The 22,382-nt window shown below is 39.6% G+C and overlaps 1 protein-coding gene across 3 annotated transcripts in view; it reads left to right on the top strand.

Annotated features, from left to right (window-relative positions):
• ATP10B (ATPase phospholipid transporting 10B (putative)) overlaps window positions 1-22,004 on the top strand; it is a 249,604-nt gene extending 227,600 nt beyond the window's left edge. For all 3 annotated transcript variants that reach the window (XM_041750568.1, XM_041750569.1, XM_041750570.1), the window contains 5 exons: window positions 5,076-5,276; window positions 6,731-6,811; window positions 8,382-8,486; window positions 14,968-15,155; window positions 19,827-22,004. In XM_041750568.1, coding sequence (XP_041606502.1) covers window positions 5,076-5,276; window positions 6,731-6,811; window positions 8,382-8,486; window positions 14,968-15,155; window positions 19,827-20,286 — 1,035 coding nt within the window. In that variant the 3' untranslated portion in view covers window positions 20,287-22,004. The remainder of the gene's footprint in view (window positions 1-5,075; window positions 5,277-6,730; window positions 6,812-8,381; window positions 8,487-14,967; window positions 15,156-19,826) is intronic.
• Window positions 22,005-22,382: the final 378 nt, after the last annotated feature.

Raw genomic sequence — 22,382 nt, 5'->3', positions numbered from 1 at the left:
GAAAGACTGTTTACTCAGAATTCAAAATGCCCATTTAATTTTTTTTCTTGCCTCCAAAGGAGCCGTTCTTTTGAATAAGCACAACCTCTTCTCTGCATTAAATTTGAGAAATAGAAAAGGAAATGTTTCCAGCCAGCCATGCTTTCAAAGCTTAAATGGTATTTATTTCTAGCCCGATTCCACGCTTGAAATTGTGATACTGATGCCGCATTATCTCCCCATTGCAATTAGAGGGTGGAGAACTATGACTTCCACATCCGAAACCAATTTCAGAGGGGATTAAAACCCTGCCTCCTCTGAAATTTGAACAATGAATTAATTATTGCACTGTAGCTCCTTGGGAGGAAAACGCAGGCCCCCATCTCAGTGATGTCGTCACAGGTTCCGTATGCCCCCTCAGAGGTGCAAAGATTCCAGCCAGAGGACGTGGATACAAGCGAGGTCCTAACAAGGCTTGTGGAGGAGGGAAACACTTCAGAATTAAATTCCTGAATATTGTTGGGACAATAGAACAGCGATGATGGGTTCTATTTATTGAAATCATTATTGAACATCTGTGTCCAGCTTCATGAGGCTGACAGTCTTGGTCAGGGCTGAGTGAGCTTGTTCTGCAAAGGGCTAGGTAAGAAATACTTTTAGCCTGTGGGCCACGGGGCTCATCATACCTACACAACTCTGCTGCACCAACATGAAAGCAGCTATAGAAAACATGCAAATGAATCGATGTGGCTGTGTCCCAACAAAACCTTATTTATGGCTGGATTTGTCCCATAGGAAGTTGTTTGTCATCTCTTGGTCTCCATAAATCTTACCTCTCAAAATGTGGTTCCTGGACCAGCAACATTATCATCTCCTATATGCTAGTTAGAAATGCGGATCCTCAGACTGCATCATCGACCTACTACTACCTCAGAATGGCATTTTTGGTAAAAGCCCTGGGTAATTTATATGAACATAAAGATTGGGAAGCACTAGTATAGTAAAAGATTGGGATTTTATGAACATTTTCTTAGGCATGTCTCCCTGTAAGGAGGTTAGGGTGCTATAGACATATCACCAGGAGATTCTTGATCTAATCAGTTGGAAAGAAGATAATGTGTAAGCAAGAGAGAACTATGAATTTGCCAGTTTCTCTGTCAAGAGGGAGAGTTTTGACAACCTAAGTCTTTATAGGAAATATTTCAGGCCATTTATTTATAATTTTATATCATATACTGTATCTGATTCCAAAAAGAGATGTAAGTGACTTACGGTAGAAACACAGAGGCAATGGAGAAGTTATAAAAGAACTGTGTAAGAGTGGGACACCTGAGTGGCTTAGCGGTTGAGTGTCTGCCTTTGGCTCAGGGCATGATCCCTGTTCAGGGATCCAGTCCCACATCAGGCTCCCTGTGAGGAACCTGCTTCTCCCTCTGCCTATGTCTCTGCCTCTCTCTGTGTCTCTCATGAATAAATACATAAAATCTTTAAAAAAAAAATGTGTAGGAGTATGGAGCAGAACCCAGAAAGAAAGGAAGTCAGTTGTACCAGGAACTTGGGATAAGATGCTAAGTAGTAAATGCCTGGTTAAAACAAGCAGACCAGTTCTCGAGGAAGCACACTCTCTCTTTGCTCTAAATTCAGAGATCAATTTGTCAAGCAAACCTTTAGAAGAAGGTCACACAAAAACTTCCAGGAAACTGCCTTCAGTGGCATTTTTGTAGGAAATGAAAATTAACCTCTATATGGCACCTTTTTCTAACAACCCTTGGTAAAAGCAATATTAAATTATAATTCAGGAAGAACGGTTCTATGGAAAAATGAGCCAGTGACATCCAAGCAGTGTTTCATTGCTTTGAATAGGGCTTAAAACCCTTGGCTACTGCCTGTGTTGAAGTGTTAGGCAATGAGCTCAGGAAATGCTAGTTCTCCAACACCTAGTTCGCCAGAGCTCTCCATGCCACCCTGGATTGCTGTAGTGTCCTTGGTACTTAGCACAGCTTGTTACCCTTTGGGATAGCATTACTAACATTAGCAATCACCATCATCTATAGGGAATTTACCACATACCAGACACTATAATAAGAACTTTACATATGTATGTAACTATGAGAGCTAAGTATAACACAGGGGTTAAGAGCATATGTGCTAGAACCAGATGGGTTCAAATCCCACCCCCAACCTGCTATCTAACAGCAATGTGGCCTTAAGTAACTTACCTAAGCTCTGTGTCTCAGTCTTTTCACCTGTAAAAGGGGGATACTACCTAACTCACAGGGTTATCATGTGCATAAATGAGTTAATATATGTGAGGCATACCGTAAATGCTCATCCATCCTGTGGCATGGGAACAGTTATTATCTATCTCTAGATGTGGTAGCTGAAAGCCTGAGAGGTTGCTCAGGTCACATAGCTAAGTATGTCATAGAATCAGGACTGGACCTAGTTCTACTATACTCCAAACTCCCAGACTGAATGTCCTCACTACCGTGGCACTCAGTGCCTCCTAGAGGTACAGGCACCTTGTTCTCCAGTGGTTGCCAAAGTCTTTGAAGGTAAATATCACTCCAAACCAGGTTGTGTGTTGTCTGTTGTCCAAGCATCTCTAGCACCGTGTTTGAACATAACTTGTTTAAGAAGTATTACACTTGGCCACAGAGCTTCAGATGGCTTCCAACACCAGCCAGGCAACTGCTCTCTTCCTCCCTCAGCTTAGACTATGGCTGGAGCTTCGTGAAAATGGGGTAAAGCATCACAGCATCTACTAGATAAGATTGTACCACTTAAAAGCTACAGTTTGGTGAGATGAAGCTAATGGAGAGGAAAGATTTAGGCTTGGAGCCAAAAGGACCAAATCTACATTGCAAATATCAGAGGATGGCCTATAGCTGGCAAACTTTCTGCTTTGCTGACTTGTCCCTTGTCACCCATGGAAGAAACTGCCAATGACAGCATTCTTTGTTCAACACTTTCCCCATTTATAGCACTTTAGGACAAATCCCACTGGCCTCTCATGGTATAGATCAACAACTCTGAACATTAGTGCAAGAGACTGAGCTAGAGTCTAAGATCTTGAATTCATTTTACAAGAGTATCCACTTCCCACATCCTTCTTATGAGGGTGAACTCTTGAGCCATAACATTTGGATTTTAACTCCAATTCTGTTACTTACTAGCTCTCTACCCCCAGCCCAATGACTTGACCTCTCTCTGAGGCTATTTCCTCAATTGTAAAATAAGAGTAGTAATGATTGTTTCATAGGGCTGTTAAGTGGATCAAATGAGTCCGAACAGAGCTTGGCACGTGATAAGTGCTTTATGTGTTTTTGTTGCTATTGTTATTGTTGTTGTTGCTATTACTGGCCTCATCTGTAAGATAGTGTTATTTCCAGCTCTGGCATCCTAGGCTTCTACAACCTTAAGTCACAGTTCTATTCCCAAGTGGCCAAGGGTATTTGATAGTCACTTATCCCATCTGAGCCATTCAAGCTACCTGTGTGTAAGGGAGCTAAGAGTTACTGTCTTTCCCACGTAGCTGGGGAGGGAGAAGAAAGGCAAGGTTCTCAAAGGGAAGAAAAAAAAAGAGAGAGAGATTGAGAGAAGTAAAAGCCTCACACAGCTGCTGACTGCTAGTATCAAGGGGACTTCAGTACTTCAAGTTCTTCTTAAACCCACCATGTCAAGTGCACAAGTGATTGCTGTTGATCTCAGGACTCAAAGCCTGCCCATGGTACATTTCAAACCTACCTGCAGCACAGTAAACAGACTGGGCCCTCTCCCCGCTTCTAAGAGAGAGATGCAAGGTCTAGGATGTCTCAGGACACCAGGATCTCTTTCAGTGCCAGGAAACTTCCCACTGGTCACCTGGGCAGATAAGCCAAAAGATGGCACTCCTTAGCTAGAAGACTCTCAAGTCAGCATTGATATTATATAATCCAATAGGAGATTGAGAAAGTTTGGGGGTGGTTGAAGAGAAAGAGCATTGAAAACTCAGATACTAGTTGTCTGACTCTCTAGCTCTAAAATTGGACAAGAGGTAACTGAGCATCTTAAAGCCTCAGATTTCTTGCCTGTAGAGTCTGGCTAATAATATTATCAAGATATTAATATAATATGTACTATTTTATTAACAATAATAATCTTTCAAGATTGTTGGAACAAATTAGGTCTATTGCACATCTAATGTACCATACACTATTATACTATAATATATACTACACTCCTGACACAAATAGAAGCCTTAGTAATAGTCATTGATGTTACTAATATTAGCATGTCTATATTATTACAATTCTAGTGACCCTTTTCAAAATAACACTGGCCCAGCATTTAGGAATGAACATTCTAGTTTATACACAAAACTGCTAATTTCACAGGGCTGATATTTCTAGTCCCAACTCTGGGAGCAGCAGCTTAAGTGACAACCTTGGTCAAGTCACCAAATTATATCACAGTGTGGTAGACAATACTAATGACCCAGCCATCTCAGGAAGGGTGGTTTTGAGTGGGAAAAGCTTTAGAAAGCATAAAGAATCAGAGAGATGATTCACCCTTCTGAACTCACCCTTCTGAGTTGCATGACCATTAGGAAAGTATTGTGGGGAAAATCTCATGAAGTCATCTTCATGAGATGGGCAGGGACAGCAAGCCAGGCTTCCTGCCCATGGTCCATTCTTTCTATTATCCCTCCCTGAGGAGCACTCCCTTCCCTTTCCACACTACTAATCGTAACTCCTGCCTTTGGTATCCTGTGCCATGGTCTAGGTACCACTGTTTCCATCTGAAAGATGGTAAGATTTTATACAGAAAAGTTAGGCAATTTGCTCCAGGTCACATAGCTAGTAAGTGACAGACCTGAAAATTCCAAACCAGCCTTTTCTGCCTCTACAACCTGTGCTCTTAACCAGCATAGTAGTAGTTGCAGCAGCAGCTGCTCTAAGGATTAGTTATCTCTGATCCTTACACTACTCTGCATGTCACAAATGAGAAAATGGAAGCTCTATGTCAGAGTAGTGACTTGCCAGAGGCTCCTAAGCAGCCATTGGGGTCCACTACCTGGGGGTCCTTACTCACAAGGACATACTCTCTGCCTGCAGTGCTATGTCAACCTGCTCTTCTGGTACCAGTTTTTCTGTGGCTTCTCTGGCTCCACTATGATCGATTATTGGCAGATGATATTCTTCAATCTCTTCTTCACCTCCTTGCCTCCTCTTATCTTTGGAGTCCTCGATAAAGACATCTCTGCAGAAACACTCCTGGCATTGCCTGAACTGTACAAGAACGGCCAAAACTCTGAGGTAAGATGCAGATGCCTCAACTCCTCCTTGCCTCTAATTCCTCCCTGCAGGAGTCAGAGAAAGAGCAATGACTTGGGGCCAGGGGCCTTATACTCTGATCACCACCCTGCCTCTTACCTACTATGTGACCCAGTAGCTCCACTCCCCATTCCTGGCATGTTTCTTGTTTGCTGTTAAGAGTGATGGAACAGATCAGTGGGTATTTTTCTTTAGTTATTTCTTAATTATACCACATGTTAACATGGGACTGCCCTAGCTGAATAGGGAGAAGACATTCAGAAAGATCCCATTGCCCTCAGCTGGCCCCCTTTCTCCAGGCCTTTGACAGAACCCCCAAGTCTTTGTTTGGGAACCCCTGGGATTAAAATCTAGTTTGCTCATCACTGGGTGATATATTCATAAATGAGGGCTTCTACCTTATCTCGGGGAAAACAAAATTTAGAACTCAAGACTACACAGAGTCTGGAATTGCTGGTAGCCAATAGATTAAAGAAGGCCTAGGAAATCACTCTGATTCGTTGGTTGGCAGAGAGAGGCCATACTGGCACTCTGAGTAATTTGGAGAAGTCAGACCACCAGCACTCCAGGTGGTCAGGCTAGCACAGACACAGCTCAGAGATTGGACAGAAGAGACAGAGAACCTGACTGCCTTGAAGAAAGCTCTGGGAAGAGGGATATTGAAATTCATGAGAGTACCTCTGTGCCTGGGGGAAAGGAGAACCAAGCCAGATGTGGTATTTGAGAGCTAGTAATATGTTGTATACAGCCAACTAAGAACTAAGCCCAGTCCTAAGTTAAAAATGGGAGGAGAGCAACACAGCAACCGTAGCATATCAGGCAAGAGAGACCTATATACCTATAGGTCTTCTGATTTTTTTCTTTCCCATAGGTGTGCTAGGTGTATAATGTATTCCTTGAGTATCTAACAGTAAGAGAAGTTAATGTAGCAAAAACATAAACTGAGAACAGTTTTACTTTTCCAGGGAAGGCAGGAAGAGTGAAGCACAAAATGAGAATACTTGTCTCTGAAGCCATTGAGCCCCGTCTCTTGGGAATCCGTGATCCTGGGCTGTGATAGAGAACTCCCTTTCAGATGCTATGTAGAAACCTTAGAATCTCTAAATATGCCAAGTGTGTATTAGCACTAGCAATGTGCTAATGAATGATAGTTATTGATAACAGAACACTTACTGGGTACTAAAGTACAATTGCATTTAGATTTCTCAAAACCCAAGGAGATAGTTAGTGTTTTTATTCTTTTTATGGAAGGAGAACCAATTACCAAAGCAGTTTAGTGAGTGGCACAGCTGGGACTTGAATTAAGGTCTGTCACCCCCAGTCTGTGCTCTTAATTGTTCCATTCTATTGCCTCTAAGATAAGAACATTGTAAGTGCCATATTGTCTGTTCAGGTAGCACAAGAAAGTTGGTGGTTGATGTGTTCTTTCCTGGCAGTGCTACAACCCAATGACTTTCTGGATTTCTATAATGGATGCATTCTACCAAAGCCTGGTTTGTTTCTTCATTCCTTACCTGGTAAGTTGTATAATCCCCTTCTAGCCATACAAATCACAGAGTGGAACTGGTCCTGTTCATATACTAGTAGTGTCTTTCTGGGCACCGTAGCACAGACTCCAAATAGGTGATCTGCAGGCGACATCCAAGTCAGTATCTGAAAAATCAGAGTGCTTTACAGAAACATCTCAATTTCTGCCAGTTTTTGAAAAAATTGAAGCTATCATTATATTGGGTCATTTTTCCCACATAGGAAAAATCCAGAATTGACTCTCAGCCCTGCTTAGATGGGGTTCATGTTCTCCAGTTTGCCAGAGTCCCTACCACTCCCTTTTGTCTTATACCTAAGCCCTCTTCACTCATTTATTATTTCTTACTTGAACACTAAAAGTATTTGAATTTACAACCCTTGATTTACATTTAGATTTGCGTTTCCAATGTCAAGGCAGCATGCGTTCAGGAAGGAAGTTCTGATAATAAAGGATGCTATATTACCTGAAATAAAAGCAAAGGATACCTGCCCCATGTCAAATTTGTTCCCAGTTTAAAGAGTAGGAATTTAGGGGTGCCTAGATGGCTCAGTCAGTTATGCATCTGCCTTTGGCTCAGGTGGTTATCTCAGGGTCCTGGAATCAAGCCCCGCACTGGGCCCCCTGCTCAGCGAGGAGTCCACTTTTCCCTTTCCCTCTCCCTCTCCCTCTGCTGGTCCCTCTCCCGGTCCTTCTGCTTGTTTGCTTGCTCTTTCTCTCTCTCTCTCTCTCTCTCTCTCTCTAAATAATCTTTTTTTTTAAAAAAAAATTTTTTTTAAAGAGTGTGAATTTAGTTGTAAAGTATAGCTGTGTTTCTTCTGGACCAGAATGTGGGGCAACTGCTAAATTGTGGTGTCTACTCTGCCTTACATTCTTTTGCAGTTAGAAACAAGATGGGCCAAGTAGGCAGTCATTGCTTCATTTGAGTTTCCTATCTTACAATACCTTCTCTCTCCAGGAATCTGCTTGCCTTTCCTGCTTCATTATTTGCCCCTACTATGTGCTCAACAAACCTACCATAATAGGTCTATTTGAACTTTTCACCCTCAGGTTCTCACCTTTGTCTACCTTTCCTCTCTCTCTTTTCAAGGAAGTTAATTCCTCTTATTATGGCCTCAGCTGTTATATCTTATCTTCTGTATCCCCAGGGTACTTTGTGTACCTTATACCATTGTATCATTTATCCCCTTAAATTGTACCACATTTGTCTTGTCTAGTAGACTATAAACTCCTTGAAGGTGGACACTGAAGTATCTTCAGTAGTTGGCATTGTGCCTGCTGGTTGCTCAATAAATTCTTTGTTCATTCATTCCACGATGTTCTGGAATACCCTCATGGTTTCTGCTACAAATGTGTTTCCAAAGAATTCAGCCCTATTAACTCACTCCTCATCTTGTCTGTTTCTATGGTTGACAGCTATGTATCTCTTCTGATTCCTTCCCCTCCCATGACACCTACCTTCACTATTGCTTGTGATCCTGTGACACATGATCGCTGTGTCAAAATCAAGTCTTTGAATCCCAGGGAACATCTGACAGTGCTTGTTTTTTCCTCCTCTGCAGACCTACAAGGATTCAGATATTGACGTCTTTACCTTTGGGACGCCCATCAATACCATCTCCCTCACCACAATCCTCTTACATCAGGCAATGGAAATGAAGACCTGGGTAAGCACTTCAGAGCCCCTTTGACCTAAAAAATTTGAGTTGTTTTACTCTGTATCATTGATCCACTCAATAAATGACCACTGAACTTCTACCTGTGTCCCTCTTGTACAGGGATGAGAGAGGTAGAAAAGATTAAGTCCCTGGCCTCAATTTGCTTATCCTCTATCCAGGATTATAAAACCAAGACTTATAACCCCTAAGACAATTTGTTGCAAAAGTAGATATTTTTTACTAAAAAAAAAATCAGAGGTTTCAGAGATGAGAAAAACAGTATCCTGACTGTACTTGAGGCTGTGTTAGGGAGGTATATACTTCCCATTTAATTTCAGTGTAAAAGATTAGAAGGCTACCTTCACATAAACACATCTCAAGCATGTCCAAATATCACATTTCAGTATATAAAAAGGAAATGCTGGCTTTCTCATTAAATTCTTGTAGTCAATGATAATTATAAAAACAAAGAGCTTAAAAATCATATACCAAGTATCTCTTTATATGATTTTTAATGTATTACCTCATTTAACCTCCCAGAGCCCTTTATGGGGTTTTTTTTGGAGGGGGGGCAGTCTTACTAAGATATAGTTGGCTTATAGCACTGTGTAAGTTTAAGGTATACAGGATCATCACCTGACATATATTTATTGCAAAGTAATGGGTGTTAACTAAATTAGATCAGCCTGTGACATGATGTGCAATAGCTAGTAAGAACCACCCAAGCAAATTTCCAGATCACAGATGCCTTCTGTTCCAATTCATGTCAAAGACAAATAGAAAAAAGTGATAAAACCAAAAAGGTATAGCCAAGCTCAAGTACAGGATAAATTTCTTCAAGAAACACCAGAACCAGAAGAGGCTGAAAAACAATGAGGCAGGGGAGACAGAGGTACTGCACTGACTCAAACTGAAGGCTTTCCAGAATCTAGGACAAGAAACTGACTGTGGGAATGGAGAGTCTGGTTCCTATGGGATAAGGAAGATTGGAGCCCTGTTTATGCTAGGTCCAAGGTCTGGGCTGGAGTTGCCCACTCAAGAAAGCAAGCTTGAGAAAAGTTGACAATGACATGCTTTTTGGAATTCCAGTTTTCAGAAGCCATGAGGAAGGTAGGTAAGAGTCATTTACTACTGGGAACTGAGCCAAGCTATGGAAACATTTAAAACTCTTTAAAATGAACAGTTTTGTCATTGAAATTAAAAATGCAATTTATGGGATCCAGTCTAGATTGGACTCTGGCAGTGAACTACCAAATTGGAAGATATTGGGAACTCATCTGGAATGCCACACAAATTTGAGAAAGTAACTCAAAGGAATAATGGCTAGAATAAATGACTCTAGCATCCACATAATAGGGGTTACAGAAGAAGGAAAAAATGGTAGAGAAGCAGTACCTAAGGAGATAATCACTGAGAGAGAAAATTAATCAAAATAAAGCTTAATATATCACCTGGATACAGCACAATGAAACTGTACAGTGTATAAGAGACCATCTTAAAGTCAACCAGAGGCTATGGACAAATTAGTTGAAAAGGAATAGCAGTTAAACTGACAAACAATAGAAGCCAGAAAGCAATGGAGTAATTATCTTCAAAGATCTGAAGGGAAATAAACAGTTACACACCACTTAAAACTAGGGTAAATAAATGACATTTTCAGATAAACCAACATTGTAAGTTTTGCCACTCCCAGGTCCTCAGCAAAAGAAGAAACATACTTCTGCAAGAACATAAAAGCTTAAACTGTAAGAAACGACATCATGGTAAGAAAGAGCTGTTCAATAGGCAATTTATGCTAAAGTCTTCATCATTAATAGAAGGAGAATAGGAATATGCATTTAACTATCAATTTTTCTATAAAAAACCCATATTTATTTAGTGTGTCTCAAAATTTAAGGTCTCTTAATACTTGGAAATATTACCTTCAAAACTTAAGGATAACCATAAAGGGATGGAAAGAAATAAGAGGAATATAGGAAACTATTAATTTTGCAGGATAAAAGAAAGATAAAAAGGTAAGAGCAAAGACAAATGATGTCAAAAAAAAAACACAAAGTAAGGTGTTCGAAATAAATCCAAATATATCAGTACTCATAATAAATATTGATGAATTTAGTTCACCTGTTAAAAGCAGAAATAAATAAATAAATAAATAAATAAATAAATAAATAATAAAAGCAGAAATTATCAGATTGAATTTTTTATCCAGCAAATATAAGGACAAATAGACAAAAATCACAGTTGTGGTATGAGATTTATATACAACTCTATTAGAAACAGATAGGCCAAATAGGGTATAGAAGTCTTGAATAAATTATCACATTTGATTTAGTATAATTAGATCTAATATAAAAAATTCTGTCCCAAATAGTAAATATATACCTTTTCAAAAATATACAAACTGTATACCAAAAGTAAAAAAGACCAAATTCTAAATCACAAAGAAATTTGAAAGAATCCTGATCTTCTCTGACATGCATTTAGATTAAAAACAAGCAATAAAAAGATAGCCAAACAAACCTAACATGCTTTGAAGTTTCAAAATGTACTTCTAAATAACTCATGAGGTCAAGAGTAAATCATAATGGAAATTATTGCTGAAGGACTGTAAAAATACCATATATGCAAACTTGTGGGATGAAGCTAATGCTTTTATTATTAAAAAAACAAAGAAAATAAAACAAGAATTCAATTCAAGGAAACTCATATACCCAACATCCAAGGTATTGTCATTTAACTTTGTCATATTTCCTCTCACTTTTATAAAAAATTAAGTCTAACATACAATTTTCCCTTACAATTGAATGTACATACAAATTCCCTTACAATGCAAGGGAAGCACCCATGATTCCCTTGCAAATGTTTTATCTTTGGTCTTGAACATAATTTCAGCGTTCATCATTCTTAAGCATATCTTATACATATATATTTATGAATACTTCTTTATCATGTATATCTATCCCTTAACTTTTTTTTTTTTTTCACTAGACCTAATGCTTTGGAGTTTCACCTATGTTGACAGATTCACCTTTGGTGATTTATTTTAACTGTTCTATTGTATGAATATGCCACAATTTATTTTTCTGTTGATGAATATTTAGGCTTTTTCCCCTTACTTTTTTCCTGCTAGTAAGAATGATACTGTAACCAACATGTCTCTGTATATACACATGCAACAGTATTTCCAGGGTGCATCATACTTTGAAGTGAAATTGTATCATAGCAGATGAGTACTTAAACTCCTCTAGCTATTTTCAAATTGCTTTCCACAGTGACAGCATTAACTTAGAATTTGTAGTCTACTACCAGGATATGAAAGTGCCTTGGTTGGGTTTTATTATCTTTAACACAGTACTGAGTTGACTTATCAATAAGTTACTTGGAATTTTCATTTAGTGGAATTGGTCTAGGATTTTCTTTCCTTGAACTGTCTATGCCTATTTTGGTATCAGGATTATTTTAGCCAAAAAGCTGATGGAATAGGAGAGACAAAAACCTCAGAGAAGGGGGGATTCTAGAAGAAGAGCCAAAACCTGTTTCTTTGAGGATCTTTGCAACCCTGCCCAAAAGAACTTTGTTGCTGGCAGCTTGACTGAGCAAAAGATTCAGAAATCGAACCCAGGTACCCAAGGCAGGAGTCTAATAAGAGACCACATTAAATTAGGACCCCAAAGCTATACACCTCAGGGTAAGGCTACACTTAAAATGGACCTGCCTGTTCTACCTTCCCAGCAGGTGCTGCAGGGATTATTCCCTCTGTGAACAGAGCAGAAAGAATCAGAATCCATTAAACTGATTCTCCCTGCAAAGGACCTGTCCTAGGTAATGAACCATGGGCTGGCCTCATACAGATTTGCAGCCCAGGTTTATATCACCTTGGTGAGCTAAATTTTGATATATGAATCCAGTCTGAAGTGACCCAAGATTGACAGTTTCCAAGGACATTGAAAAATAAACACCCTCCCCGCAAAAAAAGGTATTTCATCCTATGCCTCAAATTTTCCCTATCAACTTTTCAAGGGCAATGAGCCTCACATATTCAAAAATAACTGACTCTCAAAGAAACAAAAACCCCTTAGTGAGGTTCAAAAACAAACCAGAAACATATTTCAGGTGTTGGTATTATCAGATATAAATTATAGAAAATCTATGTTTAAGTTTTTTTATAATTTTATTTTATTAAAGATTTTATTTATTTAATCATGAGAGACACAGAGAGAGAGAGAGACAGAGACATAGAGAAAGAAGCAGGCTCCATGCAGGGAGCCTGATGTGGAACTCGATCCCAGGACTCCAGGACCATGTCCTGGGCTGAAGGCAGACACTAAATCGCTGAGCCATCCTGGGATCCCCTATGTTTAAGCTTTACAATATCTGCAGGGATTACTAAACCATACAAAGCAACCTAGCAAATCTGAAAAGAGATCAAAGAAAACTTTAAAGAATAAAATACAGTGGCTGTCTTAACAAAAAATTAGACAAAACTAAAGGGAAAAGATTTTAATTGGTCAAAAGAAATTATGCACAATATAAAACAGAAGAAAAGTTATGAAAATGTATAAAATGTATAGAAGATAGGGTAGTATCCTAAAAGGTCTTAAATGCATTTGATCTGAGTCTAAGAAGTAAAAGAGAGATAAAATGAGACAGAGGCAATAGTTGAAAAGATAGTGACTTAACAATTTTGCAGACATGATGAAAGATATTAATCCACAGATTCAAGATCAGCAAAATCCAAGAAATATAAATAAAAAGAAATACATACCTTATTATTCCTTATCATAAGGAAACTATAGAATACTAAAGACAAAAACCATAAAAGTAGCCAGATTAGGGATGCCTGGGTGGCTTAGTTGGTTAAGCATCTGACTCTTGATTTCATCTCAGATCTTAATTTCAGGGTCGTGAGTTCAAGCCCTGAATTGGACTCCATGCTGAAAATGGAGCCTACTTAGGAAAAAAAAAGTAGCCAGATTTTAAGATACTAACATTTCTTTTTTTTTTTTTTTTTTAATTTTTTATTTATTTATGATAGTCACAGAGAGAGAGAGAGAGGCAGAGACACAGGCGGAGGGAGAAGCAGGCTCCATGCACTGGGAGCCTGATGTGGGATTCGATCCCGGGTCTCCAGGATCGCGCCCTGGGCCAAAGGCAGGCGCCAAACCGCTGCGCCACCCAGGGATCCCGATACTAACATTTCTAAGGAACACATAAGAGATGTACACACAGCAACAACAAAAGCCAAAAGATGGGGCACTTGGGTGGCTCAATGGGTTAAGCATCTGCCTTTGGGCTCAGGTCATGATACCATGTCAAGCTCTCTGCTTCTCAGGGAGTCTGATTCTCCCTCTCTCTCTGCTCCTCCCCCGACTTGTGAGTGCTTATGCATGCTCTCTCTCTCAAATAAATAAAATCTTTAAAAAAACAAAAGGCCAAAAGACAATGGAATGCTATTTTAAATATGCTTTAAAACCCTGCCAAACAAGAATTCTGTATCCATCAAAAATATCTTTCAAGAATGAGAATGAAATAAAGCATGAGATTAGACCACTAGCAGATTCCCACTAAAGGCAATTCTAAAGGATGTACTTAAAGCAAAAGGAAAGAAATCTCAGATGGAAAGGTGCAAGAAGGAATGAAGGCACAGAAAGTGCTAAACATGAAATGAATTTTAATGAATATTGACTATATTCAACTATAATACCAACTGTGTGTTTTAAAAAATGATAGAATTAAAACATGCAATATGCGTAGCAATAAAATATAAGTCAAGAGGAAGGTAAACAGTTAAAGTGCTCTGAAGCCCTTCTATGATTCAGGAGTAGGGAAAAGTGGTTACATACTTTAGACTGTGGTAAGTTAAGATTGCTTATTATCATCTTATTATTAAGATGATATCATCTTATTATTAAGATTATTAAGATTGCTTATTATCACTCACCTATTATCATTGAGTGATCACTGAAAGAATAGAAATGGGATGTATAACTTTTAAACCAGTAAAAGGAGAAAATGAAATTGTACAAAATATTAAATTTAAAAGAGGATAAGAAGGGGGGAAAAATACAAAAACAAACAAGACAAATGAGACCAGACAACAGAACACTGTACTGCTTTGGACGTGAATAAACTGCAGCCATATGTGAAAAAAATAGATTCTTCACACCAAATAGAATTGTATTTATCTAACAGCTGAAAAAAACAGAGTACATAGGCAGTGAAACTACAAAGAATGGCTTGTAAGTATCACCAAAGCCAAAGGAGAGACAGAATCTTTAGGGGATCTTTGGGTATGTGTATTCAAGTTCTGGGTGATAGCAATGTGAGTGTTTGCTTTCTAATGATGCACTAAAATATATGCTTTTTTACAGTTTGTGTGTGTGTTGCATTCCCCCCAGAAAAGTTTAAAACAAAGTCAAGTGGCATGATTGCACTGCCCCCTGATTTAAGGATATTTTCAACAACGTTTACTTCTCCTTTTCTTCCACAGACCATTATCCACGGGCTTGTTCTGTTAGGCAGCTTCCTGATGTATTTCGTGGTATCCCTTGTTTACAATGCCACCTGTGTCAACTGCAACAGTCCCACCAATCCTTATTGGGTGATGGAAGGCCAGCTCTCAGACCCCACTTTCTACCTCGTCTGCTTCCTCACACCGGTCATGGCTCTTCTCCCAAGGTTTGAGCACAGGGGTTGTTTTCTTCCTAGAACTACCAGTGCCCCCTTTATAAGCCATTTTCATAAGCCGAGAGTCAGGAGTTTGACTCCTGCTGGGAACCTTGAGGCTATTGTTTTGAAGACAGAGTATTAGGACAGAGAGAACAATGAGTTAGAGGGACATAACATGGACTGTGCTCCCTGTCAGTCACAGAGTAGCAAAGTCACCAATAGGCATAGCCTTAGTCGTGATACCTAAAAATGATAACTCCTGCCCTCCTGCCTTATAAATTAAAAAGCTTTTCAGTCTGTTATTAACTCAGGAGTCTCAAAATTCAAACTATAGGGACAGGCAAGCCACTGTAGCAAACCAGGTAAAACATGGGGAGAAAGACCTTCTCAATTTAACCCTATAATTGCCACCAGAAAAGATCAAGTCTTAGCATTTCAGAGCTTTAGAATTTTTTTAAGAATTCAAATTTTGCACAAAATTTTGAAGATCACTCTTGCCACATACTATCTAGCACTTTGTTTTGCTTTTTACCATTAGTAGAAGTTAGGCAGAGCTATAGTTCTAGTCCCACTTGTCCATGGGACATCTAAATCCCACGAAGGACCATAATGTGTCCACAAGTCCAACACAAATCACAGTGGGAGCTGGATTATTCCAATTTGGTGGCCAGTGTTCTATTCTTCAGCCCATACTTTAGTCAGAACAGTCAGTGAATTTGACTATGTACCTGTGGGCAGGACTTAGCCCCTCTCCATCCTTAAGATATTGCCACTCTGAACAATGAAATTCAGCCACCTTATCATAAGCTATAGTAGACAGATTATCTCAACTTTGTGTAGACTTTTCCTAATTCAAAATTAGGCAGAGAGCCATAGCCAGCCTTACTTCAATAAATGTGGCAGCTTGCTTAATCTAGATTGGTCTCCATTTCCTTGTCCTAAGCCAGCTCAGAACCTTGACCTCTCATGAAATGTTGGCGGCTGAAGATACCTAGATGGCAAACACAGTATTAGTTGAATTCTAAGCGTGTGTGCATGGCCTCCCTGTTGGGCCCCTGCTGGCCTCTGCAATCTCATCCCTCCCTCAACTCTTTAATTCATACTCTGGGCTCCACATCACCAAACTTCCTGTACTTCCCTGAAGGCCCATGCCCTTCTGCCTTTGTTCATGCTCTTCCTTCTATTTGGAATGCACTTTCTATTACCAAGCTTCCCCATCTTTTGACATTTTAGGCCTAATTCTGACCCTTCCATGATTTCAACTACCTTCCTCAGATGGAAATATGTCCCCCTCTCTTATATGTTCCCATCACCTGAGTATGTCTCTGTCACTGCCTTTAGCCATTTTTTATAAATTATCTATCTCTATCTGACCATTAACTCCTGGACAGAAGGTATCCTCCTTGTCATATAACCAATACTTAGCAAGTTCCTGTTACAGAGGCTGCACTCTAAGATAAATGAGCAATAGATGATAGAAGAACAGAAACATGAATAAAATAGGACCCTGTTCTCAAGAAGCCTGCAACCCAATAGACAATTCAGACATAACTGTGATCATAATATAAGCGAAAGTGACTAGTATCGATAGAGCAGCTTGAGTGAAAAGCAACAAACAATTAAGAACAAGTACAAGCTTCAGAGGACATGTTGCCCAACCCACCCCTTCTTCAGCCCAACCCTTTGGGAGAGACTATGAAGACTTTGCCCTTATTGGAAAAGGGATCAAACTATGGGTTAAGTAGTTTTTTTCACACTTTTGGGTAAAACAGTTAGGATCACCACTAGCCAAGGACGGAGCTCCCCTGTTCTGTATCATATTTAGGGTATGGAAAGAAAACTATCAGCCTATATTCTTTGTCTTACCCTTGGTTGAAAAACAGAGCCAAAAGCAACCAGTTTGATGAGGATCCTTGAAAAGTATGAAGACTGTTGACACCTGTTTTGAAAAGAAAAGCCTTCAATATTACAGCTTGTTATAACAGATGAGGGACAAGTTAGGAAAAAGTTAGCAAATATTTACTTGCTAATTACCATAGCACATAAGTTACATCTTCGCTCATTTATTATCATAATATTGGATTTCTGCTTAATGTTGTTTACTAAGAAAAACAGATTTCCTCTGATAGAGAAAAGATTATTTTAATAGTTTCAAGGACTAAAGACTTCTAACCTTGAAACAAAACTGTTTCTTATAGAAATCTACACAATAGAATGTTTGCCACAGAAAATTATTTGTTCACTTAAAGTTATAAGCTATACTTATCATAATGGAGATTGATTTCACTCACCAAGCTTCTAATAATTATCCCACTAGCTGTGACCTCACTAATCTTGGTCTAATTAATTCAAGCAGTATAAAAGAATTGTACAGATTCTCTTAAACTAGGAACATGTAAATTATTTTATAGATAAAACAAAAGAAACTAACATGCTAACTTTACAACATAAAGCAGCTTTTAATTAGCTATAAGAGGATAACAGTCCTTGAACACTCTTTCCTTGGCTTCAGTAACAACACTTTGTTGGTTTTTCTCCTATTTCTTCTTTGTTTCCTTTGCTGGTTTGTGTCCTTGACACAGTGGATGTTCAGCCTTGATCTTAGGTTCTTCTGTCCTCTAACTTATATTCTTTCTGTAGACATAGCAGCCATTACTGTGAAGTTAAATATCATTTTTAACAGACAAATCTCCAATATAAATTCCCAGTCCAAACCTCTCTTTTGAATTCCAGATATACCTTTCTAGCTACCTATCATCACCACCACTAGGCATGGTTAGTCTGAGGAAACTGATAGAGGATAAATCATGAATTATAGAGGTCTATCAGCACCACCATCAAAGAAAGAAACTTAGATCTCTTCCAGAGTTCTCTCCTTCAAGTGCTACCAGTGTAGGACCAGGACAGACCCCTGGGAGTTGATACCACCTACTACCTCATATCTGGCTTGTCACCACAGTTTTATCCCCTACATATTTCTCAAACCCATCTGCTATTTCCACTTCTAATCTTTTTACCCCAAATTACTTCAATACTCTCCTATGGGTTTGCTCTAAGTGATTATCACTCTGTCAAAGTGTAATCTTGTCATCATCTGTTTATGTCCTCCCAAGGGCTTCCCAAGGCTGTCACAATAAAGCACACAAACCAAAACATGGCCACAGTCCTTGCCTGCTCTGGCCCTACCAACCCCTTCTGTAGCATATTTTCCCACTTTTGTCCTTACTTTCTGTACTGCAGCCACTGTGCCCAGGATTTTGTTCTCATTCTCTCTTTGCCTGACTACCTCCTATGCATTTCTCAATCCTCAGCTTACATATTTCCTTCTCAAGGAAGTTCTCTCACACTAGATTGGGTGTTTGACATGCTCATTGATCTTTCCATTTATAGGTCTATTTATGTGCTACTTGAAAGCAAGAACCTTGTCTTGGTCACAGTTTAATCCCTTGGGGTCTGGCCTATTGTAGGGACTTTACAAATATTTGTTAAATAAATGAATGGAGAAAGAAAAGTTATAGCTTGGGGGAAAGGTTTAAACCGAGAAAATTCAAATTTCCAAGAAATTGAATCTTTCCTAAAACATATACATGGCCACCTGTACTGCCTCACTCAATGAGAAGAGAAAGAATGAGAGTCCTGATTCTACAGGACCTACCGCTGTCTTCAGAAATTCCTTGCCCACTGTGAGGTCACCCTAAAGCTCTTAGACAATAGTGGAAGGATGGAGCCTTTCTACAAGGCTTTAGAAATAAAACTTTTTAAAGGATTATTTTTGGAAAAGACCATGGGTGTTCTCCTGACAAACTGAATTACATTTTAGGTTAATAAATGGACACCAAAGGAAGGAACATGAGTTGTCCAATATCACAAGATGGTGTAATGGTGTGACTCTTTCTCCATACACCATATAGTTTTACTCACCTCCTCTCCTTCCTTCCCTAAACTTGGAATAGAGAAAAGATTCTAAACATTGAGACTCCCAATTCCAGAGTCCACTACCTTCAACTTGGTTAACTCAAGTGTTCCTTTCTTCCTGACATCAGGGAGGTCAATTAATTTCTCTGGAGACCTTGGGAAATCCTTCTTGTCATTTGGGGCCTCAAGTTTTTCATCTAGCAAATAGTGATAATACAGTGATGCTGTCAAGTCAGCCCACAGATTCAGGGAAAGAGTATGTATTTAGAAACTACTTAAAAATTAGTAAGTTCCACAAAGGGTTGACATTACAAAGCAAGTACATTTGCCTGAATTAGAATAGCCCAGAAATAGGATGGACCACCTTTATATGGTAGATAAAAGCCTTGGGATCCAGAGTGCTTGGTTCTGATCACAGTTCCATTTGCCGTGTGGCTCTGGACAAATCACTTAATCTCTTGGTGCCTTGGTTTCCTAATTTGTACACAGGGGGAAACAAAAGTACCAACTGCATGGGATTGTTGGAAGAATCAAATGCGGTAATGTCCAAAGCACTTAGGATAGCTCTGGTACCTAATAAATGTTAGCTATTATATTTTGTTGAATATATTTTGTTGAACTCCCGAATACCAGAGGCAGCAGTCAGGAGTGTAACAAAAAGGATCTTGCCCGGTGTGGGGAATTGGATTCTAAGACTGTTTTCAATGCCGGAATTCAAGAAGTCAACAAAAATCCAAGTACTTTCATTCTGTTATTTCCTACCAGGTATTTTTTCCTATCTCTGCAAGGGACTTATGGGAAGTCTCTGATCTTAAAAGCTCAGAAAATTGACAAACTCCCCACAGACAAAAGAGACCTAGAAATCCAGAGTTGGAGAAGCAGACAGAGGCCTGTCCCTGTTCCTGGAGAGGGTCAGTGCACCCATCGTCCAGTGCCACCTGCCCCCAAACAAGACTTCAGAGCCAGCACCCCAAAGAGCTCTAGCCCTCACAAGTGGAAGTGCAAGGAAGACTGGGCGCTTCATGGAGAAAAATGCAGCAGAGACCATCTGAAGGATCACCCATGCCCAGAGGATTCCTCAGCTAAACTCTCATCCAGGGAATACCCGCTTCTGGGGCCCAGTATGACAATGGCTTCAGGAGCCTACTCAAGTAAAAAGACTGATGAGTACAGGCCCTCAAGCAAAGGCAGTCATCGCAGATCCCAGAGTTCACTGACCATATGAATGGCCTGCAGAAATCTGTACAAACTCAGAGGAAGCCACTCAATCAATAGCCTAATTAACACATGACTCTTCCTCTTCATGGAGGAAAGGATATACCAGTCTCCCGACCAGGCTTGACTTCCTTGGAAAAGTGCTGGCTTCAAGGGCTATGAAAAGGACTGGAAACCAGTCAACCTCTAGCTTTCTCCTGCTGCCAGGCAGCACATCATGCAAACAGAACTTTTATAAGGAAGCTGTTTCTAATAGATTGAGTTTTAAAATTTTTTACCCCAGAGACATTCTTGTGACCCTCTAAGTAAGTAGGTGGCCAACACAAATGAGGCATAATTTTCCAAGATTCCAAGAGATCTATCTACCCAGGCAATCTCTCAGGATATGGAAGTTATTGGGCTTGTCAAGCCATCACCTCATCTCATTGTTCCAAGAGTTAAAGTTTTGGAAGAGACCCATACACACAGGTACTTCATCTCCAGTGTATTGCAGTGATTAAGGTAATACCTATATATTAAGTAAAATCCCTGTATATTAGGGATGGATGCAATATTTGTGACAAGTATTTGAGCCTAAGAGTCATAACCACCCCACAAGTTGACTTATCACCTGAGTAACTTCTCAGCAAAGATGTACAAAAAAATTTCAACAATCAAATAGGCAAATGGCAGACTGAGCTCGTCCTCTCACCATCCTGCTGACAAACCTGAACTGGAAGGATCATCTGAAGCATTGTATCCCTGGAACCAATACACTAAATCTCTTTTATTGGCAATGTCACATAATGATGCCAATAATGGCCAACAAGAGAATCCTATATGCAGATTGTCAGAGAAGGAGCAGGTGAACACATCAGGCAAAGCAGTAATGATAGTAATCATTCCAAATGAGAGGATTGAGCCAAAACCTGGATCTCAGGTCCTCCCTTTCCCCATTTGATTCCTACCTACTCTTGAAAGTCAGATTGAGACAGGTAGGATGTTTCAGAACACAGAGTAGTGGGAAGAACACTGGCCTCAGGAGATCTGGGTTTGAATCTTTGCTTCTGTACTCTCTAGGAGCCAGGAGCCTTGAAGCAAGATACCACACTTGCAAATTAGGTTAGAACTGCCCTACCTTCCAGGCTTGACATAAGGATCAAGTCAAAATTACAAAGGGGACTTGAAAACGCTTTGAAAGCTGTAACACCATGAGTAATAACACAGGGATTTGCATGTCAGAGCTAAGGGGAAAAAAGGTGATGGGAAAGTTGTAAAAATGACCATAGTACCTAAATGCAGAACCATACCTGACATTGCATGTCGCTCTCTTTATTGTGTGACCAACCATCACAGTTTGCCTGGGGCTTTCCATGGTTTAGCACTGAATGGCCCACATCCTAGGAAACACCTCAGCCTTGGGCCATCTGAGACAGCTGGTAACTTACTCTTGCCCACCTATGAAACCAAACCAACTGTGACCATCCAACATGCCATCTTAAGGGAAAAAGTTTTCCTGTAACATTATGCTAATGATTGTACTTAGTACATTTTTATACTTTTATGACCTTTTACTGATTGACTGGAAATGTGTTATCCTTTATTAGAAAAAAGAAATAAACATTGTTTCCCATAATTGCTTGCAGTTGTAAGTACCCTCTCATCCATCTGTCCATCCTTCTTTGCATTCATTTATTCAGTTGTCTGTCCATCCATCTATATATCCAATAAACTTCTGTTAATCCCCTACTGGATGCCTGGTGATGTGCTATGGGCTCTCGGGAACTCAGTTCCTTTCTTAAAAGAAGCTCATACCTTGTCAGAGTATCAGGAACATGTTTGATCCATCATGAGAGTGTGACACAAACCAAAATGGCTATAGGAATTAGAGGAAGCAACACTCAGAGTCTCCTCTGTCTGAAACCCTAACCTGGCTAATTTCCTTTTGCTGGAAGCCTGACACCAACCTCAAACTCATACTGATTCAGATGCCTTCTCACTCATTCAGAAAAAATCGAGTGCCTGCTGTACACAGCACCGTGCTAGGCAGCAAGGATAAAATAGGAAAGAAAACAGGCCCATTTACTGCCCTCAAGGGATTTACAGCCTAGAAGAGAAGATAGCCAA

This window comes from Vulpes lagopus, chromosome 3 (assembly GCF_018345385.1).
Source record: "Vulpes lagopus strain Blue_001 chromosome 3, ASM1834538v1, whole genome shotgun sequence".
Taxonomy (NCBI): Eukaryota; Metazoa; Chordata; class Mammalia; order Carnivora; family Canidae; genus Vulpes; species Vulpes lagopus.
Note: the sequence above shows the minus strand (reverse complement) of the source record. Positions and strands in the feature narration are given on the sequence as shown.